Below are 19,866 nucleotides of genomic sequence, written 5' to 3'. Positions count from 1 at the left end.
GGTGCCTGGAAAACCCTAAAAATAGTAATTATTATATATGTTTTTATTAATAATAATTTCTCATGATTTTGTCTCCTGTCTTCCCTGAATTTTGTATACATATTAGTATACTGGTGTAATAACAGAAAAATTAAGAACCACATATTTCCGTTCTTAAAGGCATAATATTTGAATTCTGTCCCAAAATGACAAAAATAGGAACCGAGCAAAGTACACAAGCTACTTGACTATGTTCACAGATACATATTATAGCATTATAAGATAACGCACAGTATTCTCCCACAACTGAATTACACACATAAAGATATAACCTCATAAGGGAAATAAAACATATTGCTCAAACCAGATTTGGTGGCCTTAGAGACTTCAGAATTAAAGAAAAAAGGTGCCCCCTTCATTCTCTAGTTCCCAAGTATAATGTACTATAAAGAAGTCAATACCTTCTGGTGTTTTCTTTCATTAGAGTCAGATTTCCCATTGTAGAGTTAGGACGAGAGTAATGTTGGTGAAAATCAATGACAGCTCCCTGGCATGGAGCCTTCACACAGAGAAGCCTGTATCACAGTTCAAATCAAAGCAGCACAGCCGTCACCAGAATGCCCGCCCTATGCCCTCATCCTGCTGCAAAGGCCATAGGAGCAAATTAATCCAGCAGTCTCTTGAAACCAGGGAAAGGGCTTCAGTACAAACATAGATATAAGTAGCGAGCTCATTGTACTTTGCAGTACAAAAGATAATAGATTTAGGAGTAAGATTTACTTTTTCCTCTCCAGATGTCTAGTGTTTCAGGTGCAGGATTTTATGAAAGTCATAGGAAATCTTGTTTCAGCAGTTTATTCAGATGTTTTTTATTATTTTGGCATTGTTATATAGAACCAATTCTTTATTATGCTCTCTTAAAGGGGATCTTAGTATTTTTGTGTTGTGCTCATATAGGTCAATGCAAAATGCTAACTTTAAAGATCATCTGTCATGAGGACTCATAGTTTAAGAATGATTATAAGATGCCTTGTTCAAGAATTAACTGCAGCCACAATAGAAATATTAACATTGAGATTGGGTAGATAAGAGCCACTACATAAACTCTTTAAATTAGGGAGTCTTAGCATCTTTCTGACTGCATTGACTCCTATTTTTCATATCATGAAATTAAAGAATATACATGATAAATGGGTTATCTTACGTCATTTAAGAGATTGATTGTCCACTACTTTTACATTGATAACCTATCAATGTCTGATTGAACAGGGGCCGACAACCAGCTACCCTATTGATTAAATGTTATCAGTGTCCAGAGTGTCAGTCGCCGGCTGGAAGTACTTACTTGCCGAGCTTCTCCATCTACTTGTAGTGGCCTAGGCTTGGTGCCATACATCCTCCTTTTCAAATCAATAGGAGGATGTGTAGTACCCTGCGGCAGCCACTACAAGTAGGTAGAGCAGCTCGACAAGTGAGTACTTCCAGACGTTGGCCGCTGGCACTGATAACAGCTGACTCTGGATGTTGGACCCTGTTCGATCATACATTGATGACCTATTCTAAGGATAGATCATCAATGTAGAAGTAGTGGACAACCTCTTTAAGTAGTAAAAATGCAAAACACTTGTAAAAACAAGCAACTTTGAAATTTATCTCTTACTAAAAATCCTCTTCGCTATCAAGAATATAAGCATTTTAATTCTATAGTGTACTGCTTGTTCCCTAGGTTACTGGCTATCTCTTTAGTCAACCAGGGGTTGCCGGTTTCCCAAGCAAGGGGTACATTTGTAAGCTATTACCTTTAGAACTTGCAAGAAAAGTACTGAAGCTTTCTGGATCTTTGGATCAAGTCAACTTCAGAGTTTAGTGTTCCTGCACTGGTCCAATGCTGCAGAGGCAAAGCAGAGAGCAGTACAAACTATCAGTGCAACCATGCTAATGGTCCAAGCTACACCTTGGTAGGGGAAGCAGGAAGCCAGGAGGCAGAGGATCAGTGTGCCCCTGAACACAGAAAATCAGTACACTCCTTTATCAGCTTCAGGACCGCCCATTTAATTTAAATGCCAACCCCACTCCTCCAGTGACATTCTCAGCTGGAGTGGGATTTGGCTGTCTATGAGTCGCCACAGAGCTATCTCTGAGAAGGCAGGTATGGTTTATTACCATCCCTGTCTTCTCTAATGCTATATATACACTGAAAAAGCACTGTCTATGCAGTATTAGAAACCTCTGACAGCACTTTCTTTTCCATATACAGTGGTCATGTGGTCACTGTGTATAGGGAGGGAACAAGAGGTTCTGGGACATAGAAGATTCAAACAGCTCTTCAATGCAGTCAGGAGGCTTAATTTCCTTTCCAACTGTGGCTAATATACCAGCTCCAGATATATGGGAAATAAGAAGAAACTATATACATTTCAATATTTAAATGCCCCCATAAAAGTCTTTTATCACCCTAAGGGGCACAATGTGTAAAATAAGTAAAAAAAAAAACAGGTAATAAAGAAATTAATTGGTTAATTAATAAAAAAAATGCCACTGTCAATCCAAATTGCTTTTACTAGCCCCATCTGTAAAAATAAAACATGTCTGATATCTAAAAATATGTGTTACAGAATGGAGAAAAAATGTTTTAATGTATTTTACTACTTCTTTGAGGTTATAAAAAATGGCAAATACTTTTTTCCTTTATTTCTTTATTCATATGAGAAAAAAAGAGTGCTATAAAAATGAAGCCTCATGCATCATGGAAAAAACAGTACAAGAAATTGGTTGACTGTCCAAACTACAGAAATTGTTATAGTCTTTACCTGCATTTAAAATGAAAGAAAAATAAACCTGGTCAGGAATGGAAATAAATGGCCCAGTCTTGAACTGGTAAATAAGAAATCAAACTATTTTCTTTAGAGGACATGCCAACTTAAAGGAAGGTGAAAAATATTGCTTGGATATAAAATAAATTTATGGTAGTTCTGCTACATCTATAATCAATGTGATTACTGGAACAAGTTCAGAAATATATAAAAATATGATAATATAATAAATGTATTCCTATAAATCAGCAAGTTTGAGAAGTGTAAAGTTCTGTATTGTAGATCACTACAGACTGGTGGAAAGACAGCCAAAATAAACAGTTTTATGCCTAACATCCTGAAATGTAGAACTTTATTTGATTGGTTATTGACATGCTAATTATAATTACTTTCTTATGGCAGCTCCTAATAAGCCCAGACCTCCATAGATAAAAAGTCCTTAGTACACTATCATTTCAAATGGATGACCACAATGTTTATCTATTTAGAGCTATTCCAGACCATAGAAATGGAAACAATTTAGTAAAAAAATACAACAGACTCTCATGTAGTTGTTAATTAATGTCATATGTACAGTATGTTAAGATTACACTGAGAATTTCATTCGACAGCATCCCAATTATTATGGCAGAAGTACAATATATGAAAAACACAAAGGTTAGAGATAATACATATATATATATATATATATATATATATATATATATATATATATATATATATATAATATATATATATATATATATATATATATATATTCATGTTCTTGCTACTGCATAAATATGTTTAGTTATGCAACCTATTTTCAAGAAACTCTGATATCACGTCTAATTGGACTCTAGCTCATATATTATGTGGATTTCCTTTTTAACTACATATTCAGCATATTTAAAGGCATTATATCCCCTTTATGATCAGGCCAATTTGTGTTTAGCTCTTTCATTTTCTTTCCTCCTCTTCCTCCAAGAGCCATAACTTATTTTTTTCTGCTGACACAGCCCATCAGCGTTTGACCTTATAGAATAAATTAAATGACAGCATTCAAATAACCGTACAACTGGAAAAACAGTGGGGTATAGGGTTGAAAAAAAAAACTAAATTTTGTAATTATTTTTTAGGCTTTGTTTTATTGGCATTCTTGGTCTAGTATAAAGGACCCGGTAACTTGATTCTCTAGGTCAGTATGATTTTGGCAATACAAATTTATATTCTTTTTTCATATATATCTTACTTCTTAAATATGTGAAAATCTTGAATATTGTAAAAAACAAATTTGGTTTGTATCACCATTTTCTAAGACCCATAGCTCCATAACATTGTTTTTGAATGGCAAGATATAGTTTTTATTGGTACCATATTAGGATGCATATAACTTTTCGATTGCTTCTTATTTCATTAATTTGTGGGGAGGAGAGGCAATTGAAAAAAACATTTTTTTATCATATTAATTGTAAAATTGGATACACTAATATCATATATGCTTATTTTTTATTGTTTCACTTATTTATTTTATTTCTGGATTTGGAAAAAATGGTGGTTTGAACTTTTACATGCTTTACTTTAGTTTTTTTTCATATTTTTATACCTTCAAACGTCAAGGTTTGATGATTTGTGCAATACACTGCAATACTATAGTATTGCAGTATATTGTCAAATTATTGATAAGAGAATAAAGATGCCGGTGATGTGGACTTTGGTAATTCCAACCTCTGATGTTAAATGCAGGCTCCAGCTGTATAACACAGCAGGCGCCTGACTCACACACACAGCAGAATTTTCTTAGCTCTTTTGACAACGCTATACATGTGCACATTATATCCTCTATACATGTCAGGCAAAGGATAAGATAGTCTTCTAAAATGATTTCATATTATCAGGGCAGCCAGGCTTTCATGCAGTGAGCATAATATAGGAAAAAGAAGTAAAAAGTATGGCCAAAACCAAAAACATTGGATGTGGAAGCACATTAAGATGCTGCTGGTATGAACATTATCTGTGTTATTTGAACACTTGGTGGTAATGTTATGACATATAGGTTCTATATGACAGTGTGTATTGATGTCATATGGACACTGGATAGTAGTATTATGTGGGCACTTTATGGAATAATGTGCAGGTGTTCTATGACACCAGGTTTAGCCAATTAAACAAAAAAAGAATAAAACAAGTCACTTGTCAAGATGCTTAACATTTTAAAACTCCATGACAAGTTCCATCTTGTTTTTAAAGTCACCGAAAGACATTACAAGATTACAGAAGAGACAAATTTATATAGAAAAATTTACAGGCATATGTAAACACCTAAATCATGGGTGCCGGATTGTATATACTGTATTTTGATAGCATAGAAGGGTATAATGCTAATGAGGAAAATGTAAAGGAAGTCATGGCCCCCACTGGTATATTACAATACCATATAATATCTAGTCGGGTCAAACTGGCACTTACGTGTTATGAAGCACACACCAGCCGCAGTGGGGATCTCCAGATCCAAGACAGTCGCTGCACGTAGTGTACTGGCCACATGACTCCACAGGGACTCTTGTAAGCTGCAGAAAAATGAAGAAAAAAGTTATAAATTGATGGCAATGCATGACAAATCAAGTTCTGTTAAATAATCATATGTAATATGAACTAAAACAAATCAAAATATCCACAAAAATCTGTAATATTCAAAAGCAAATTGTAGCCAGTAAATCAATTTTTAAACATTATGGTCAAAGTCAAAATAATAGTATCTGAATGAATAAACTAGTATGCACTGTGCCATAAAAGTCTAGACGATTTTGTATAGCGTACTTTAATATTTTCAAAAAAGAATAGCTTGGGTTTGTTAATCCTTAACAATTCCCAAGCCGTTATAAGAGAAGAGAGGAGAATTGTTCCCTGTTGTGTTACCCCCAATTATTAATGTAAAACTCACTATGATAGTGGAGATGGGAAGTCTTCTGTTGGCCACTGGTAATGGGCAGACACAACATATACAAGCAGCTAAACAATTGTGTGACAGCTGACTATCTGTACAGAACAGGAAACACCATCTTAACAATACCCTAGGGAAATGTGATGGCCAAAACTGTACGTGTCCCTAATGTAGTGACTCAGTGGCACCAAATAATCTGCTAGCAATGGAAAACGACTCTGTGGCACCAAATAATCTGTTAGCAATGGAAAACATACTTGAGTAACAGCACTTTTGATTTTAATGATTAGCATCTTAGGTTCTATTTCAGTCCAAGTTTCAGATTTGACTCCAAAATCAAAATTTGTATAGTGCCAAGAATGGCACATTCTTTCATGTTTTTAATGGTTACATAGCTGATTGCTATAATTTTTTTTGCAATGTCCTTCTGATCCATCCTAGCAGTCTAGAGTAAGGATTTGTTAAGTTTAGCTTTCTCCTCCACACTGTAACCTGGCTATCCTTCACTGATGGAGCCAACACTAGATAATTTTTCGCTAGAGAAAACCCAAGTTTAGCAAGAAAGAAAGGAAGATAGTGATGCACAGACAATTTCCCCATGGTATTTTGTCACCCATTTTAAAGCCTCCATACACATTACAATTTGCTTAACCTGCCAATGACCAGCTGGCCATCTAATGTGCACAGTGACATGTAAAAGTTTTGACACCCTGATCAAAATTACTGTTAAGAAAGTTGAAGATGAAATTATCTCTAAAAGGCCTAAAGTTAAAGATGACTTTAACTTTATAATATATATATATATATATATTTGTCTAAGGTCCACTTCCGTATCTTTGTCTGTAACTTCCGTCTGTCTGTAACGGAAATCCTGCATCGCTGATTGGTCGCTCCCGACCGGCCACGACCAGTCAGCGATATTGGGGCAGGATTTAAACACCACTTCACTTTTTACTATTGATGCTGCTTTTAATTCTTTTTTTCACAGTGATATGGTGCCCACATTGCTATATACTACATGGGCTGTGTTACATACTACGTGGCTGTGTTATGTACTACATGGGCTGTGTTATATACGGCGTGGCCTGTGTTATATACTGCATGGGCTGTGTTATATACTACCTCGCTGTACTATATACTATGTGGCTGTGCAATATACTATGTGGCTGTGCTATATACTATGTGGGCTGTGCAATATACTACATGGCTGTGCTATATACTATATGGCTCTGTTATATATTATGTGACCTGTGTTATATACTGCATGGGCTGTGCTATATAGTACGTGGGCTGTGCTCCATACAATGTGGGCTGTGTTATATACTGCGTGGGCTGTGCTATATACTACGTGGCTGTGCATTATACTACATGGCTGTGCTATATACTATGTGGCTCTGTTATATACTATGTGTCCTGTGTTTTACATTGCGTGGGCTGTCCTATATACTACGTGGGCTGTGCTCTATACTATGTGGGTTGTGTTATATACTGCATGGGCTGTGTTATATACTGTGTGTGCTGTGCTATAAACTATGTGGGCTGTGCTATATACTACGTGGGCTGTGCTATGTACTACATGGATGTGCTATATACTACGTGGCTGTGCTATATACTACGTGGGCTGTGTTATATGCTACGTGGGCTGTCAGACTTTTTCGCCCTCAAAAACCTGCAGCTGGCCCTGGCTTCACTAATTGGTCGCGCCCGGCCGGCTGCGAACAATCAGCGACAGACGCAGTGTCGTGTGGAATTTGAACCACGCTTCCCTAATTGGTCGGGCCTGCCGGCCAAATCCTGTGTATTCATTGCATTATTCTGAAATCTTCATAAAAATACTATATACATATACTAGAATACCCAAAAAGGACAAAAATGAAAATGGGCTGATGCAAAAGTTTGGGCATCTTGCATGGTTAGTACCTTGTAGCACCCCCTTTTGAAAGTATCAAAGTATCATAGCTTGTTAACGCTTTTTGTAGTCAGCCAAGAGTCTTTCAATTCTTGCTTGAGGGACTTTCATCAATTCTTCCTTGGAAAATTCTTCCAGTTCTGTGAGATTCTCGGGTCGTCTTGCATGCACTTCTATTTTGAGGTCTAGCCACAGATTTTCAATGATGTTCAGATCAGAGCAATGTGAGGGCCATTGTAAAAACTTCAGTTTGAGCCTTTTGAGGTAATCTATTGTGGATTTGGATGTGTGTTTGGAATTATTATCCATTTGTAGAAGACATTCTGTTTTCAACTTCAGCTTTTTTACAGATGGTTTTATTTATGCATCAAGAATTTTTGAAATTTCAATGAAACAATTGTTCCCTCTACCCATGAAATGTTCCCCGTTCTATTGGCTGCAACACAACTCCAAAACATGATTGATCCTCCCCTATGCTTAATATTTGGTAGGATGTTCTTTTCCTGAAATTCTGGGCCCTTTTTTCTCCACACATACCTCTGATCATTGTGGCCAAAGAGTTCTATTTTAACATTATCAGTCCACAGAACTTGTTTCCAAAATGCATAAGGTCTTGTTTAGATGTTTTTTGCATACTTCTGACTCTGAATTTTATAGTGAGGATGCAGGGGAGGTTTTCTTCTGATGACTCTTCCATGAAGGCCATATTTGTGCAGGTGTCTTTGAACAATAGAACAATGTACCACAACTCCACAGTCTTCTTAATCTTTCTGAAGATCTTTTGCAGTTAAGCAGAGGTTCTGATTTTCCTCTCTAGCAAACCTCACTAAAATTTTGTTTGGTCTTTCAGACCTTATCTTGACCTCCACTGTTCCTGCTAACTGCCATTTCTTAATTACATTTCAAACTAAGGAAAGGGAAACTTTAAAACACTTTGCTATCTTCTTACAGCCTTCTCCTGCATTGTGGGCTTCAACCATTTTCATTTTCAGAGTGCTATCCAGCTGTTTAGAAGAACACATGGCTGCTGTATTTTGGTGTGAGAGTAGAGGAGTCTGGGTTTTTATAAAGCTGAGAAATTTGCATCACCTGGCCTTTCCTAACGATGATAGTAAACAAACCATAACCCTAACAGGCTAATTAAAGTCTGAAACCTTCGTCAAAGTTATCAGAACACACAAATCTCCAAGGGTGCCCAAACTTTTTTATTAGTCCTTTTTCCTTTTTGTAATCTTTAAAATGTAAAAGGAAAATATATTTTTTTTATTTTGATGAAAATACAGAGGAAATGTGTCATCTTTAACGTTAGGCCTTTCAGAGCTCATTTAATCTTAAATTTGCTTAACTGTTAACAATGACAGTAATTTTGACAAGGGTTGCCCAAACTTTTATATGTCACTGTATGGGGGACCCTCCAACTGTCTCTAACAGATAATGCATGAAGCAATTTAAATTTAAGCACCTGACCCTTTTGTTTTCAGGGGAGATAAGCCTCTTCCAGAGAGCACTTTACCACTTTACTTTTATTAAGATCACTAGAATGCTTGCCTGAGTTGAACATCCATATGTAAGGTGGAGTTGGGAGAGAACTGTTGTGTGGTACCATTGTCACTAGACCTTTAGACTGGAAGATTGAGAGTTAGATTGAGGTCTAAATACATGCATGTAATAACTTTTTTTGTGGCACAATAAACTTGTGAAACATTAAGCACAATTTATAGTTTTAATAAAAGTAAGCCTGCACATTTGTTATTACTGTCAGCATCCTTTGAATCTCTCAGACTATATTTTTCTATACACCACAAGAATGCAATATGAGAGCATGGCAAAGGTCTTCCAATCTCAACTACATACATTAATAGCTTTTCCAAATGATTAAAGTATATTGCAAACAGCCCTAACTTTAAGGTGACAAAAATTAAAGTTGAGGTTCAAATGACTAGCTAACCATGATCAATCAAATCAATATTTGCTGTGCCCATCCCTTGCCATCAAAACAGCATTAATTATTCACTTACACAAAGATTCAAAATCACTCAGCAGGGAGGTTGTTCCAAACATCTTGGAGAACTAACCACAATCTTTTGTGGATGTACAATTATGCAAATCCTACTGCTTCTTTATGTAATCCCTGACAGGCTCCATGTGGAGATCAGGGCTCTGTCAGGGCCATATCATAAATTCCAGGACTCCTTGTTCTTTTATATGCAGAATAAATTTGATGCCTCACTGAAAGTATTGCATGATGGATAAGTATGTCCCAATATTTCTCATCCCTGAGGACACCATTAATCCTGGGCAATTCCATTTGCTGAAAAGCAGCCCTAAAGTTCCAAGGGATCTCCACATAGCTTTAGTGTTGCCTGAAGTTGCTCATTATCATACCACTCTTCAGGATTTACAGACAAATCTCTCAGCTATTCACCCATCAGTTCTGCACATCTAAAGCTACTTTTCTCTACCCTATTGTCTTTGTTTTCATGTATAACTGAGTCACTTGGCCTCGTTGCTATGTCAAGAGTATAGATTTTGGGCACAATTCTCCCACGAAGACTACTTCTGGCCAGACTTGTATGAACAGTAGATGAGTGCAGCTTGGTCCCAATTGTTGCTGTCAGTATTGAGCTGATGGCACTGCTGAACATTTTCAGATTTCGAGGAAAGCACAATATTATTTGAAGTCTTTGTACAGACCTTGTTGATGCATTATAACTCTTGTGCCTGGTAGCTATGCACAATCTTGACATGGTGTATGACTTTTGACATGAAACTCTCTTCTACAATCTCTCCTTTGTGGTAGAGTTTGGCTATTGCTCACTCAATTGACTGTGTTTCAACCTACACATGACAATTATAAAAATTAACACCTGTTTGGTATAATTGGTTACTCATACACCTGACTATAATCCTACTGACTTTGTCTGACTTTGGGTGTATATGGAAGAATTGATGCTGTTTTGAAGGCAACACAACTAATTTTTATTTAAATTTCTCTTTTGTTTATTCACTTTGCATTTTGCTAATTAATTGAAAAAACTATTAACACTTCTATTTTTAAAGCATTCTTACTTTTATTATTTTTTTACACACATGCCTAAGTCTTTTGCATAGCACCAGTGATTATAATCATCATTATTATTGTAATCATAATATCTATATTCAAATATCTAGCAACAGATCCACGGCGATTGTTTCTATTGCCACATGACAATGGTATGGATTGCGATATACTTCAGAGCTGCCTGCTCAGCGATCTGTATTTATACTATTCTAATAATACAAGCCTTTATTACCTAGTAATTGACCAGTAATGTACAGTACCATGGCCATATAACATATCTTTCATACTGTGCCTCTCATTCACGATCTCATTATTGGAGACTAAATTATGGATGTGATTTCTTAATGACAAGGGAGAACATATTTTCAGGTCCTACCTTGTGCTGAAAGCAGATAGCAGGCTTTACCCACTGCCTCATTATTTGGCTGCTCTTATTACCATTGCTTGGGTCTGTCTGTCTGTATTGATTAGATTCCCCTTGGCTAAAGGCCTGGAGAGAACATGGAAGCCTCCTCTTATCCAAAGTTCTCTGTGGGAACTACATTGCGATCTCAGCAAAATCTAATCTATTATGGATGTTTCCTGTCAATATCAACTCTTAAATCTGTCTCTCAATACTTTTCCATCTCCTAAGCCCCTGCTTTGTGATGATACCAGGATAGCCTGTAAATCCATAAATTTATAATTTGTATGTACGTGTATATATATATATATATATATATATATATATATATATATATATATATATATGTATATGTATATATATATATACTGTATATTAGAATGTGTGGCTATATTTTAAGAATACTTCTATTTCTGATTTTATTTCAAGTGATTGTAGACTTTATTAACCTTTTCAAGACAAGCATCGTACTAGTACTGCGCATGTCGTGTCTCCCCCTTTGATGTGGGCTCTGGCGGTAAGCCCAAATGTTTCCTGGCACGTCAGCTGTTTTGAACAGCTGACATGTGCACAGAACAGCCACGGGTGGAATCGCGATCCACCCTCGGCTATTAACCTGTTAAATGCCGCTGTCAAACACTGACAGCGAAATTTACCATGCACTTCCAACAATCATGCCGGAAATCAGCCTATTGGTAACCCAGTCACATGATCGCAGGTCACCGATGGGTCGGCATGACAACCAGAGGTCTCCCTATGGTTGTCACTGCTGGATGGTCGGCGCTTATAGCAAGTGAGGTATTCTGCTACATACAGGTGGTCTGATCATCGCCTGTATGTAGCAGAGCTGATCTGGTTGTGGCAGCTTCTAGTCTCCCATGGAGACTATGAAGCATGCTAAAAGAAAAAAAAATGTTTTAAAAAATATAAAATAATAATAAAAAAAAAGATGTTTAAATCACCCCCCTGTCGCCCCATTCAAAATAAAACAATAAAAAAAATCAAACATAACAATATTTGGTATCAGAGTCACCTGATCTATCAATATAAAAAAAATTAACTCGATTGCTAAACAGCGTAATGAGAATCAAAACACCAGAATCTTTTTAGTCGCCACAACATTGCATTAAAATGCAATAACGGGTGATCAAAAGATCGTATCTACACTAAAATGGTATCACTATCTCACCCAAAATGAGATCACAAAAAATGGAGTCATTGTGGGTATTGGAAAATTGCACAGTTTTTTTTAACAAATTTTGGATTTTTTTTTTCACCACCTAAATAAAAAAGAACCTAGACATGTTTGGTGTCTATGAACTCAGAATTACCTGGAGAATCATAATAGAAGGTTTTAGCATTTGGTGAACATGGTAAAAAAAAAGTCCCAAAAATAGCATTGTGGAATTGCACTTTTTTTGCAATTTCATCGCACTTGGAATTTTTTTCCCGTTTTGAGTACATGATATGGTAAAACCAATGGTGTTCTTCAAAAGTATATCTTATCCCACAAAAAAACAGGCCCTCACACGGCCATATTTAAGGAAAAATAAAAAAGTTATGGCTCTGGGAAGAAGGGGAGCAAAAAACAGAAACACAAAAAAATGAAAAAGGGCTTTGTCTCAAAGGGGTTAAAAAGAGCAATCAGCCTCCCAACATGGTCTATACAAATATTTCATCTATGCAAAATGTACAAATTTTCCACTGGCTTTTGAAGGGGAACATATCACAATATATCTTCAACAATAGTGATTTCCATTACAAATATTGTATCATGCATCTCTAAGTTTAATAAGAAACAATGGAGTCAAATTTTTATTTTTATACAATTACCAATTACTTTTGTTATAACTGCTGCATCCATGGAAATAATTTTCAGTAACAAATTAGATTGTTTTATTACTAGATGATGGTTGAATCCATCAGCACAAGTATAACTTAAAGGGGTGTTCTCAAGTTCTTAAATTGCTTTAATTAAATAATGCAAATGACCTGCTTTTTCTAGCTGCATTAACTCTCTTCTCCAAGAACAGCTTTCATCTTTTATATTGTAGAGCTGGTTTCCATGGAGCCTGTACTCTAATGACTGGCCAAGAGTGGACCCCAAGAGACAGGATAACTCTTAACATCCCATTTAGGTTGCTCCAGTCCATTGATTTCTATACAGCAGTTAGGTCCTCACCACCCTCCCTGTGCCTCCTCTCTTTCTCATCTTCTGAAGTGATGCTGTTATAAATCACCAGGTAGCAGTTTTCACCACAGCAGGTTTTCTTCTGGCTCTCTGCTCTCCCTGCCAAGACTCATGTGCTTGTTCAATTGCCTTGTTATCGATACATGTAAGTATAGGGATAACAGTGTAGATTCAGAACAAACCACTCATAGGTGAATGTCTTACAGCAGATCTTTTGCTGGGCTTTATAGTTCCACTAATACCACAGTTCTAGTGCTATGGTTAGTGTTGAGCATTCCGATACCGCAAGTATCGGGTATCGGCCGATATTTGCGGTATCGCAATTCCGATACCAAGTTCCGATATTTTTGCGATATCGGGAATCGGGATCAGGATGCATATTCATGTGTAAAATAAAGAATAAAAATAAAAAATAGGGATATACTCACCCCTCTGATGCGCCCTGGTTGTAACCGCTGCAACCGGCAGCCTCTGTTCCTAAGAATAAGCGAGTGAAGGACCTGCGATGACGTCGCGGTCTTGTGATTGGTCGCGTAACCGCTCATGTGACCGCTCACGCAACCAATCACAAGCCGCGACGTCATCGAAGGTCCTTCACTCGCTCATTCTTAGGAACGGAGGCTGCCGGTTGCAGCGGTTACAACCAGGGCGCGTCAGAGGGGTGAGTATATCCCTATTTTTTATTTTTATTCTTTATTTTACACATGAATATGGATCCCAGGGCCTGAAGGAGAGTTTCCTCTCCTTCAGACCCTGGGAACCATCCAGGATCACTTCTGATATTTTTGTCCCGTTGACTTGTATTGGTATCGGGTATCGGTATCGGCGATATCCGATATTTTTCAGATATCGGCCGATACAATCCGATACCAATACTTTCAAATATCGGAAGGTATCGCTCAACACTAGCTATGGTTAATATTTTATATGTTTGATTATCATATGAACAATGTATATCTATATACAGTTAGGTCTATATATATTTGGACAGAGACAACATTTTTCTAATTTTGGTTATAGACATTACCACAATGAATTTTAAACAAAACAATTCAGATGCAGTTGAAGTTCAGACTTTCAGCTTTCACTTGAGGGTATCCACATTAAAATTGGATGAAGGGTTTAGGAGTTTCAGTTCCTTAACATGGGCCACCCTGTTTTTAAAGGGACCAAAAGTAATTGGACAATTGACTCCAAGGCTATTTCATGGACAGGTGTGGGCAATCCCTTCGTTATATCATTCTCAATTAAGCAGATAAAAGGCCTGGAGTTGATTTGAGGTGTGGTGCTTGCATTTGGAAGGTTTTGCTGTGACGTAAACATGCGGTCAAAGGAGCTCTCCATGCAGGTGAAACAAGCCATACTTAAGCTGCGAAAACAGAAAAATCCCATCTGAGGAATTGCTACAATATTAGGAGTGGCAAAATCTACAGTTTGGTACATCCTGAGAAAGAAAGAAAGCACTGGTGAACTCATCAATGCAAAAAGACCTGGGCGCCCACGGAAGACAACAGTGGTGGATGATCGCAGAATAATCTCCATGGTGAAGAGAAACCCCTTCACAACAGCCAACCAAGTGAGCAACACTCTTCAGGAGGTCGGCGTATCAATATCCACATCTACCATAAAGAGAAGACTGCATGAGAGTAAATACAGAGGGTTCACTGCATGGTGCAAGCCACTCATAAACATCAAGAATAAAAAGGCTAGACTGGACTTTGCTAAAAAAAATCTAAAAAAGCCAGCACAGTTCTGGAAGAACATTCTTTGGACAGATCAACCTCTACCAGAATGATGGAAAGAGAAAAGTATGGCAAAGGCGTGGTACAGCTCATGATCCAAAGCATACCACATCATCTGTAAAACACGGCGGAGGCAGTGTGATGGCTTGGGCATGCATGGCTGCCAGTGGCACTGGGTCACTAGTGTTTATTGATGATGTGACACAGGACAGAAGCAGCCAAATTAATTCTAAGGTATTCAGAGACATACTGTGTGCTCAGATCCAGCCAAATGCAGCCAAACTGATTGGTCGTCGTTTCATACTACAGATGGACAATGACCCAAAACATAAAGCCAAAGCAACCCAGGAGTTTTTTAAAGCAAAGAAGTGGAATATTTTGAATGGCCAAGTCAGTCACCTGATCTCAACCCAATTGAGCATGCATTTCACTTGTTAAGACTAAACTTCAGACAGAAAGGCCCACAAACAAACAGCAACTGAAGACCACCGCAGTGAAGGCCTGGCAGAGCATCAAAAAGGAGGAAACACAGCGTCTGGTGATGTCCATGAGTTCAAGACTTCAGGCAGTCATTGCCAACAAAGGGTTTTCAACCAAGTACTAGAAATGAACATTTTATTTAAAATTATTGATTCTGTCCAATTACTTTTGGTCCCTTTAAAAACAGGGTAGTACATGTTAAGGATCTGAAACTCCTAAACCCTTCATCCAATTTTAATGTGGATACCCTCAAATGAAAGCTGAAAGTCTGAACTTCAACTACATCTGAATTGTTTTGTTTAAAATTCATTGTGGTAAAGTCTATAACCAAAATTAGAAAAATGTTGTCTCTGTCCAAATATATATGGACCTAACTGTATATTTAATAACTTTGTGTATTGCATTTACATGTCTTATCATAAAAGCAATGAAACAGGGCATTGGCTTTGTTTAAAAACTGTTGAATACATTGAGAGCTGGTTTAAACTAGTTTGAGGAAACTTAGCAATGCCATGACTGACAACCTTTTTTCTGCAAAATTACATATCCTTTTTTGTTAAATGAATGAAACATTCTCCTTTTTGCTGTGGGTATCATAAAAGTCTCTGTCTTGGTACCTGAGACAAGCCTTGTACATTGGCTGAGACGGCTGTGTATGTTTTTGTCTCTGATGCATCGCAGCTAACTAGAACAACACCGGCAGATCTGGAGACTCCTTGTGTTCCCCAAATTAGCTATCCCAGGAAAGGGATTTCCACAACACTATTCACCAGTGCTGTCACTCAAGGTGGAGTGCCAGTCCTGATAGAAACCAGGAAGTAAGGAAATTATAAGGAAATTGCATTGCTCTGAACTGCTCAAGAGACAACTTGAGGATATCCAGTTAATGCTGCTTCTCTCTAGTGCAAAAGATGTAACATGTTTTTTTTCCCCAACTACGATTCCCCCTGACTCACCCGTATATCCCTGGAAAACCTTTTTTATTTCTCTGGCGCTGTATTCTAATCGTGTCCATCCAGTCTGATTGGCATGGCTTTCGGCCACTCCACCCCTCCCCCGGCTGCTGCTCACCATCCTGGACGTGGATGACACCTCCAGCATCATCCTTATCACCATGAGAATTTCCTGGCACATGCACACTTCTGCTTTTCGGCTTTGCCCGCAGTTGGGCAAAGCATACTGCAGACAAGATTTGTTTGTGCAGGTGTTAAAATTATCACGGCGATGAGGATGACACTGGAGGTGGGAGGGGTGGAGGGGCCCAAAGCCACGCCCATCAGACCGGATGGACACAATTAGAATACAGCACCAGAGAAATGATAAAGGTTTTCCAAGGATATACGGGTGAGTCAGGGGGTTACATAAGTATTTACGGAATGCATAGCAGACGCTGACCAAGATGATATTTTTGGCTGCTATGATACAAAAATGGTGACAGGCTCCTTTTAAGTGCTGCAAGTCAGTTGGTATAAACCCACCTTTACTGACTCTATGACCTGGCTGAAGCTGTGCAGTTGATAAAGAAAACACAAGTGAATATTTATAGAATTACAGTTTAGATGACAAAGAAAGTATGTCCGAAAGTAAAATATTCTGTTTGACTGTCAGATCTGTTTGATAGAGCAAGGGTCTGTGCATACGATGCACATTTGTCACATTTTTGACTCTGTTTTTTCTGTGCAGATTTGTCACAAAACCTGATGGGCTTCCTGATGTCAGCACAGTGAATGGGAATCCTGATCCCATGAACATGTTACTTATTTTTGACCTGCAGACTGGATGCAGATATAAATCACGTAAAAAAGTATTCAAATCGTGTAAAAAAACCCAGCAAAAATGCGCTTATTTTATGCAGCCTTGTTCCTGCTAAGAGATGCAGAAATGTTGCAGAAATTTCTGCACCAAATACTTAATGTGTGGACATACCCTAAAGCTGTTTTCAAAGGAACTATAATCTCCAACCTTTATTGATATCTTCTAGAGTATGTACATGTACAGCTCAAGTAAGGTCTAGAAAGACCAAATTTGGAAGTTGTTCCTTTTAGAGCAATTGGTTTGTCATATAAAATACGTCAAGGAAGCATTGCTGTGTTTGCAGATAAATGATATGTACTAATTGAATTGATTGCTAGGAAATTCTATTGAGCTATAATAAATGTGTACATTTGTTAATCTTTAGCAATCACCCTGTTCTTATAGAAGAGTTAGAAGAATACTTTTTAGAGTAGAGACAAGTGGCACAGACAAATGAGCAATCTTATAAAGAACTAGCTCCCTTCTCTCAAGTTTTCTACTTCGCAATGTTGTCGTTAATGCCAAAGATGACAGCAACGTAGTGACATAATATGACTTTAAAGCAAAGTCTCTCATAACTTCTCAATGCAGGATAAATAAAATGACACGCCATTCCAGCTAGGCTTCTAATGTTTGCAAAATACATAGAAAAGAGCTATAGGATAGAAGTAAAATGTGTTTCTTAAACTAGTAATAATATAACATTTGGTTTAATAACTTTTACCATCCACTTTATTGAAGAAACATTGATTACCCAAAAATAACAGCTTATTAGAAACATCTTAGATGGCTATACCCACCATGAACAAAGATTAAAATGGCGCCTCCTTAACACCACTACACCTCTAGCTACCTGGAGCAGGAGGACTTGATGCTTATGTACCCGAGAGTTTAGGCATCTTAACAGCAGACTATGAGACTAATATAGCACCATTGAAGAGGTTGAATTTTGCTCTATTTTTAATGGTGAGAGGAACATTTGCATTAACAAAAAGGAGGTGGGGAATTTACCCATGAGTAGTGTTGAGCATTCCGATGCTGCAAGTATCGGGTATCGGCCGATACTTGCTGTATCGGAATTCCGATACCGGGATTCCGATACTCTTGTGGTATCGGGTATCGGGTATCGGAACAACATTTTATTTTAATTCTCTCTTTTACACATTTTAACATTGTTAAAATGTGTAAAAGAGAGAATTAAAATAAAAAATATCGCTATACTCACCTGTCCGACGCAGCCGGGACCTCAGCGCAGGAACCGGCAGCGTTGTTTGTTTAAAATTCCCGCTTTTACATGGTTACGCGAACTCCCGGCTTGTGATTGGTCAGGGCGCCCATGTTGCCGGGCCGCGGACCAATCACAGCAAGCCGTGACGAAAATACGTCACGGCTTGCTGTGATTGGTCCGCGTCCCGGCAACATGGCCGCCATTAACCAATCACAAGCCGTGACGTCACGGGAGGCTGGACTTGCGCGCTTTTGAAAAAGCGCGCGTGTCCAGCCTCCAGTGACGTCCCGGCTTATGATTGGTTGATCGCGGCGCAACCAATCACAAGCCGGGAGGCTGGACACGCGCGCAATTTTAAAATGCGCGCTTGTCCTGCCTCCCGTGGCGTCACGGCTTGTGATTGGTTAATGGCGGCCATGTTGCCGGGCCGCGGACCAATCACAGCAAGCCGTGACGTATTTTCGTCACGGCTTGCTGTGATTGGTCCGCGTCCCGGCAACATGGCGCCGTGACCAATCATAAGCCGGGACGTCACTGGAGGCTGGACACGCGCGCTTTTTCAAAAGCGCGCAAGTCCAGCCTCCCGTGACGTCACGGCTTGTGATTGGTTAATGGCGGCCATGTTGCCGGGACGCGGACCAATCACAGCAAGCCGTGACGTATTTTCGTCACGGCTTGCTGTGATTGGTCCGCGGCCCGGCAACATGGGCGCCCTGACCAATCACAAGCCGGGAGTTCGCGTAACCATGTAAAAGCGGGAATTTTAAACAAACAACGCTGCCGGTTCCTGCGCTGAGGTCCCGGCTGCGTCGGAGAGGTAAAGTATAGCGATATTTTTTATTTTAATTCTTTCTTTTACACATTTATATGGTTCCCAGGGCCTGAAGGAGAGTTTCCTCTCCTTCAGACCCTGGGAACCATCAGGGATACCGTCCGATACTTGAGTCCCATTGACTTGTATTGGTATCGGGTATCGGTATCGGATTGGATCCGATACTTTGCCGGTATCGGCCGATACTTTCCGATACCGATACTTTCAAGTATCGGACGGTATCGCTCAACACTACCCATGAGTCAAAACAGTATGGAGAGGAAACAAACACAAGAATTAATTTGCTAGGTAGGAAAACCATTCAAAATAATGAGAACTAGAGAAGAGCAAGTTTATTCAAGTAGATGTGAATTCTACAAAAGTCTGCATGCAACGAAATGTGATTTTCTTTGTTATTCACTATTATGTCAAAATGGTGACCTCATTAGAGCTGGAAGTCCCGATCTTTCATTAGTATAAGAATTTTTTTTATTTTTTACATATTATCTTTCTTATGATCTGGGGTATGTAG

At 38.3% G+C, this 19,866-nt stretch overlaps 1 protein-coding gene across 2 annotated transcripts in view; it reads right to left on the bottom strand.

Annotated features, from left to right (window-relative positions):
* The window catches only part of PLXNA4 (plexin A4), a 1,056,784-nt gene that overhangs the window by 421,223 nt on the left and 615,695 nt on the right, over nucleotides 1–19,866 (bottom strand). For both annotated transcript variants that reach the window (XM_077264448.1, XM_077264449.1), the window contains one exon: nucleotides 5,241–5,341. In XM_077264448.1, the coding sequence (XP_077120563.1) occupies nucleotides 5,241–5,341 (101 nt within the window). The remainder of the gene's footprint in view (nucleotides 1–5,240; nucleotides 5,342–19,866) is intronic.

Source organism: Ranitomeya variabilis, chromosome 5 (assembly GCF_051348905.1).
Source record: "Ranitomeya variabilis isolate aRanVar5 chromosome 5, aRanVar5.hap1, whole genome shotgun sequence".
NCBI lineage: Eukaryota > Metazoa > Chordata > Amphibia > Anura > Dendrobatidae > Ranitomeya > Ranitomeya variabilis.
Note: the sequence above shows the minus strand (reverse complement) of the source record. Positions and strands in the feature narration are given on the sequence as shown.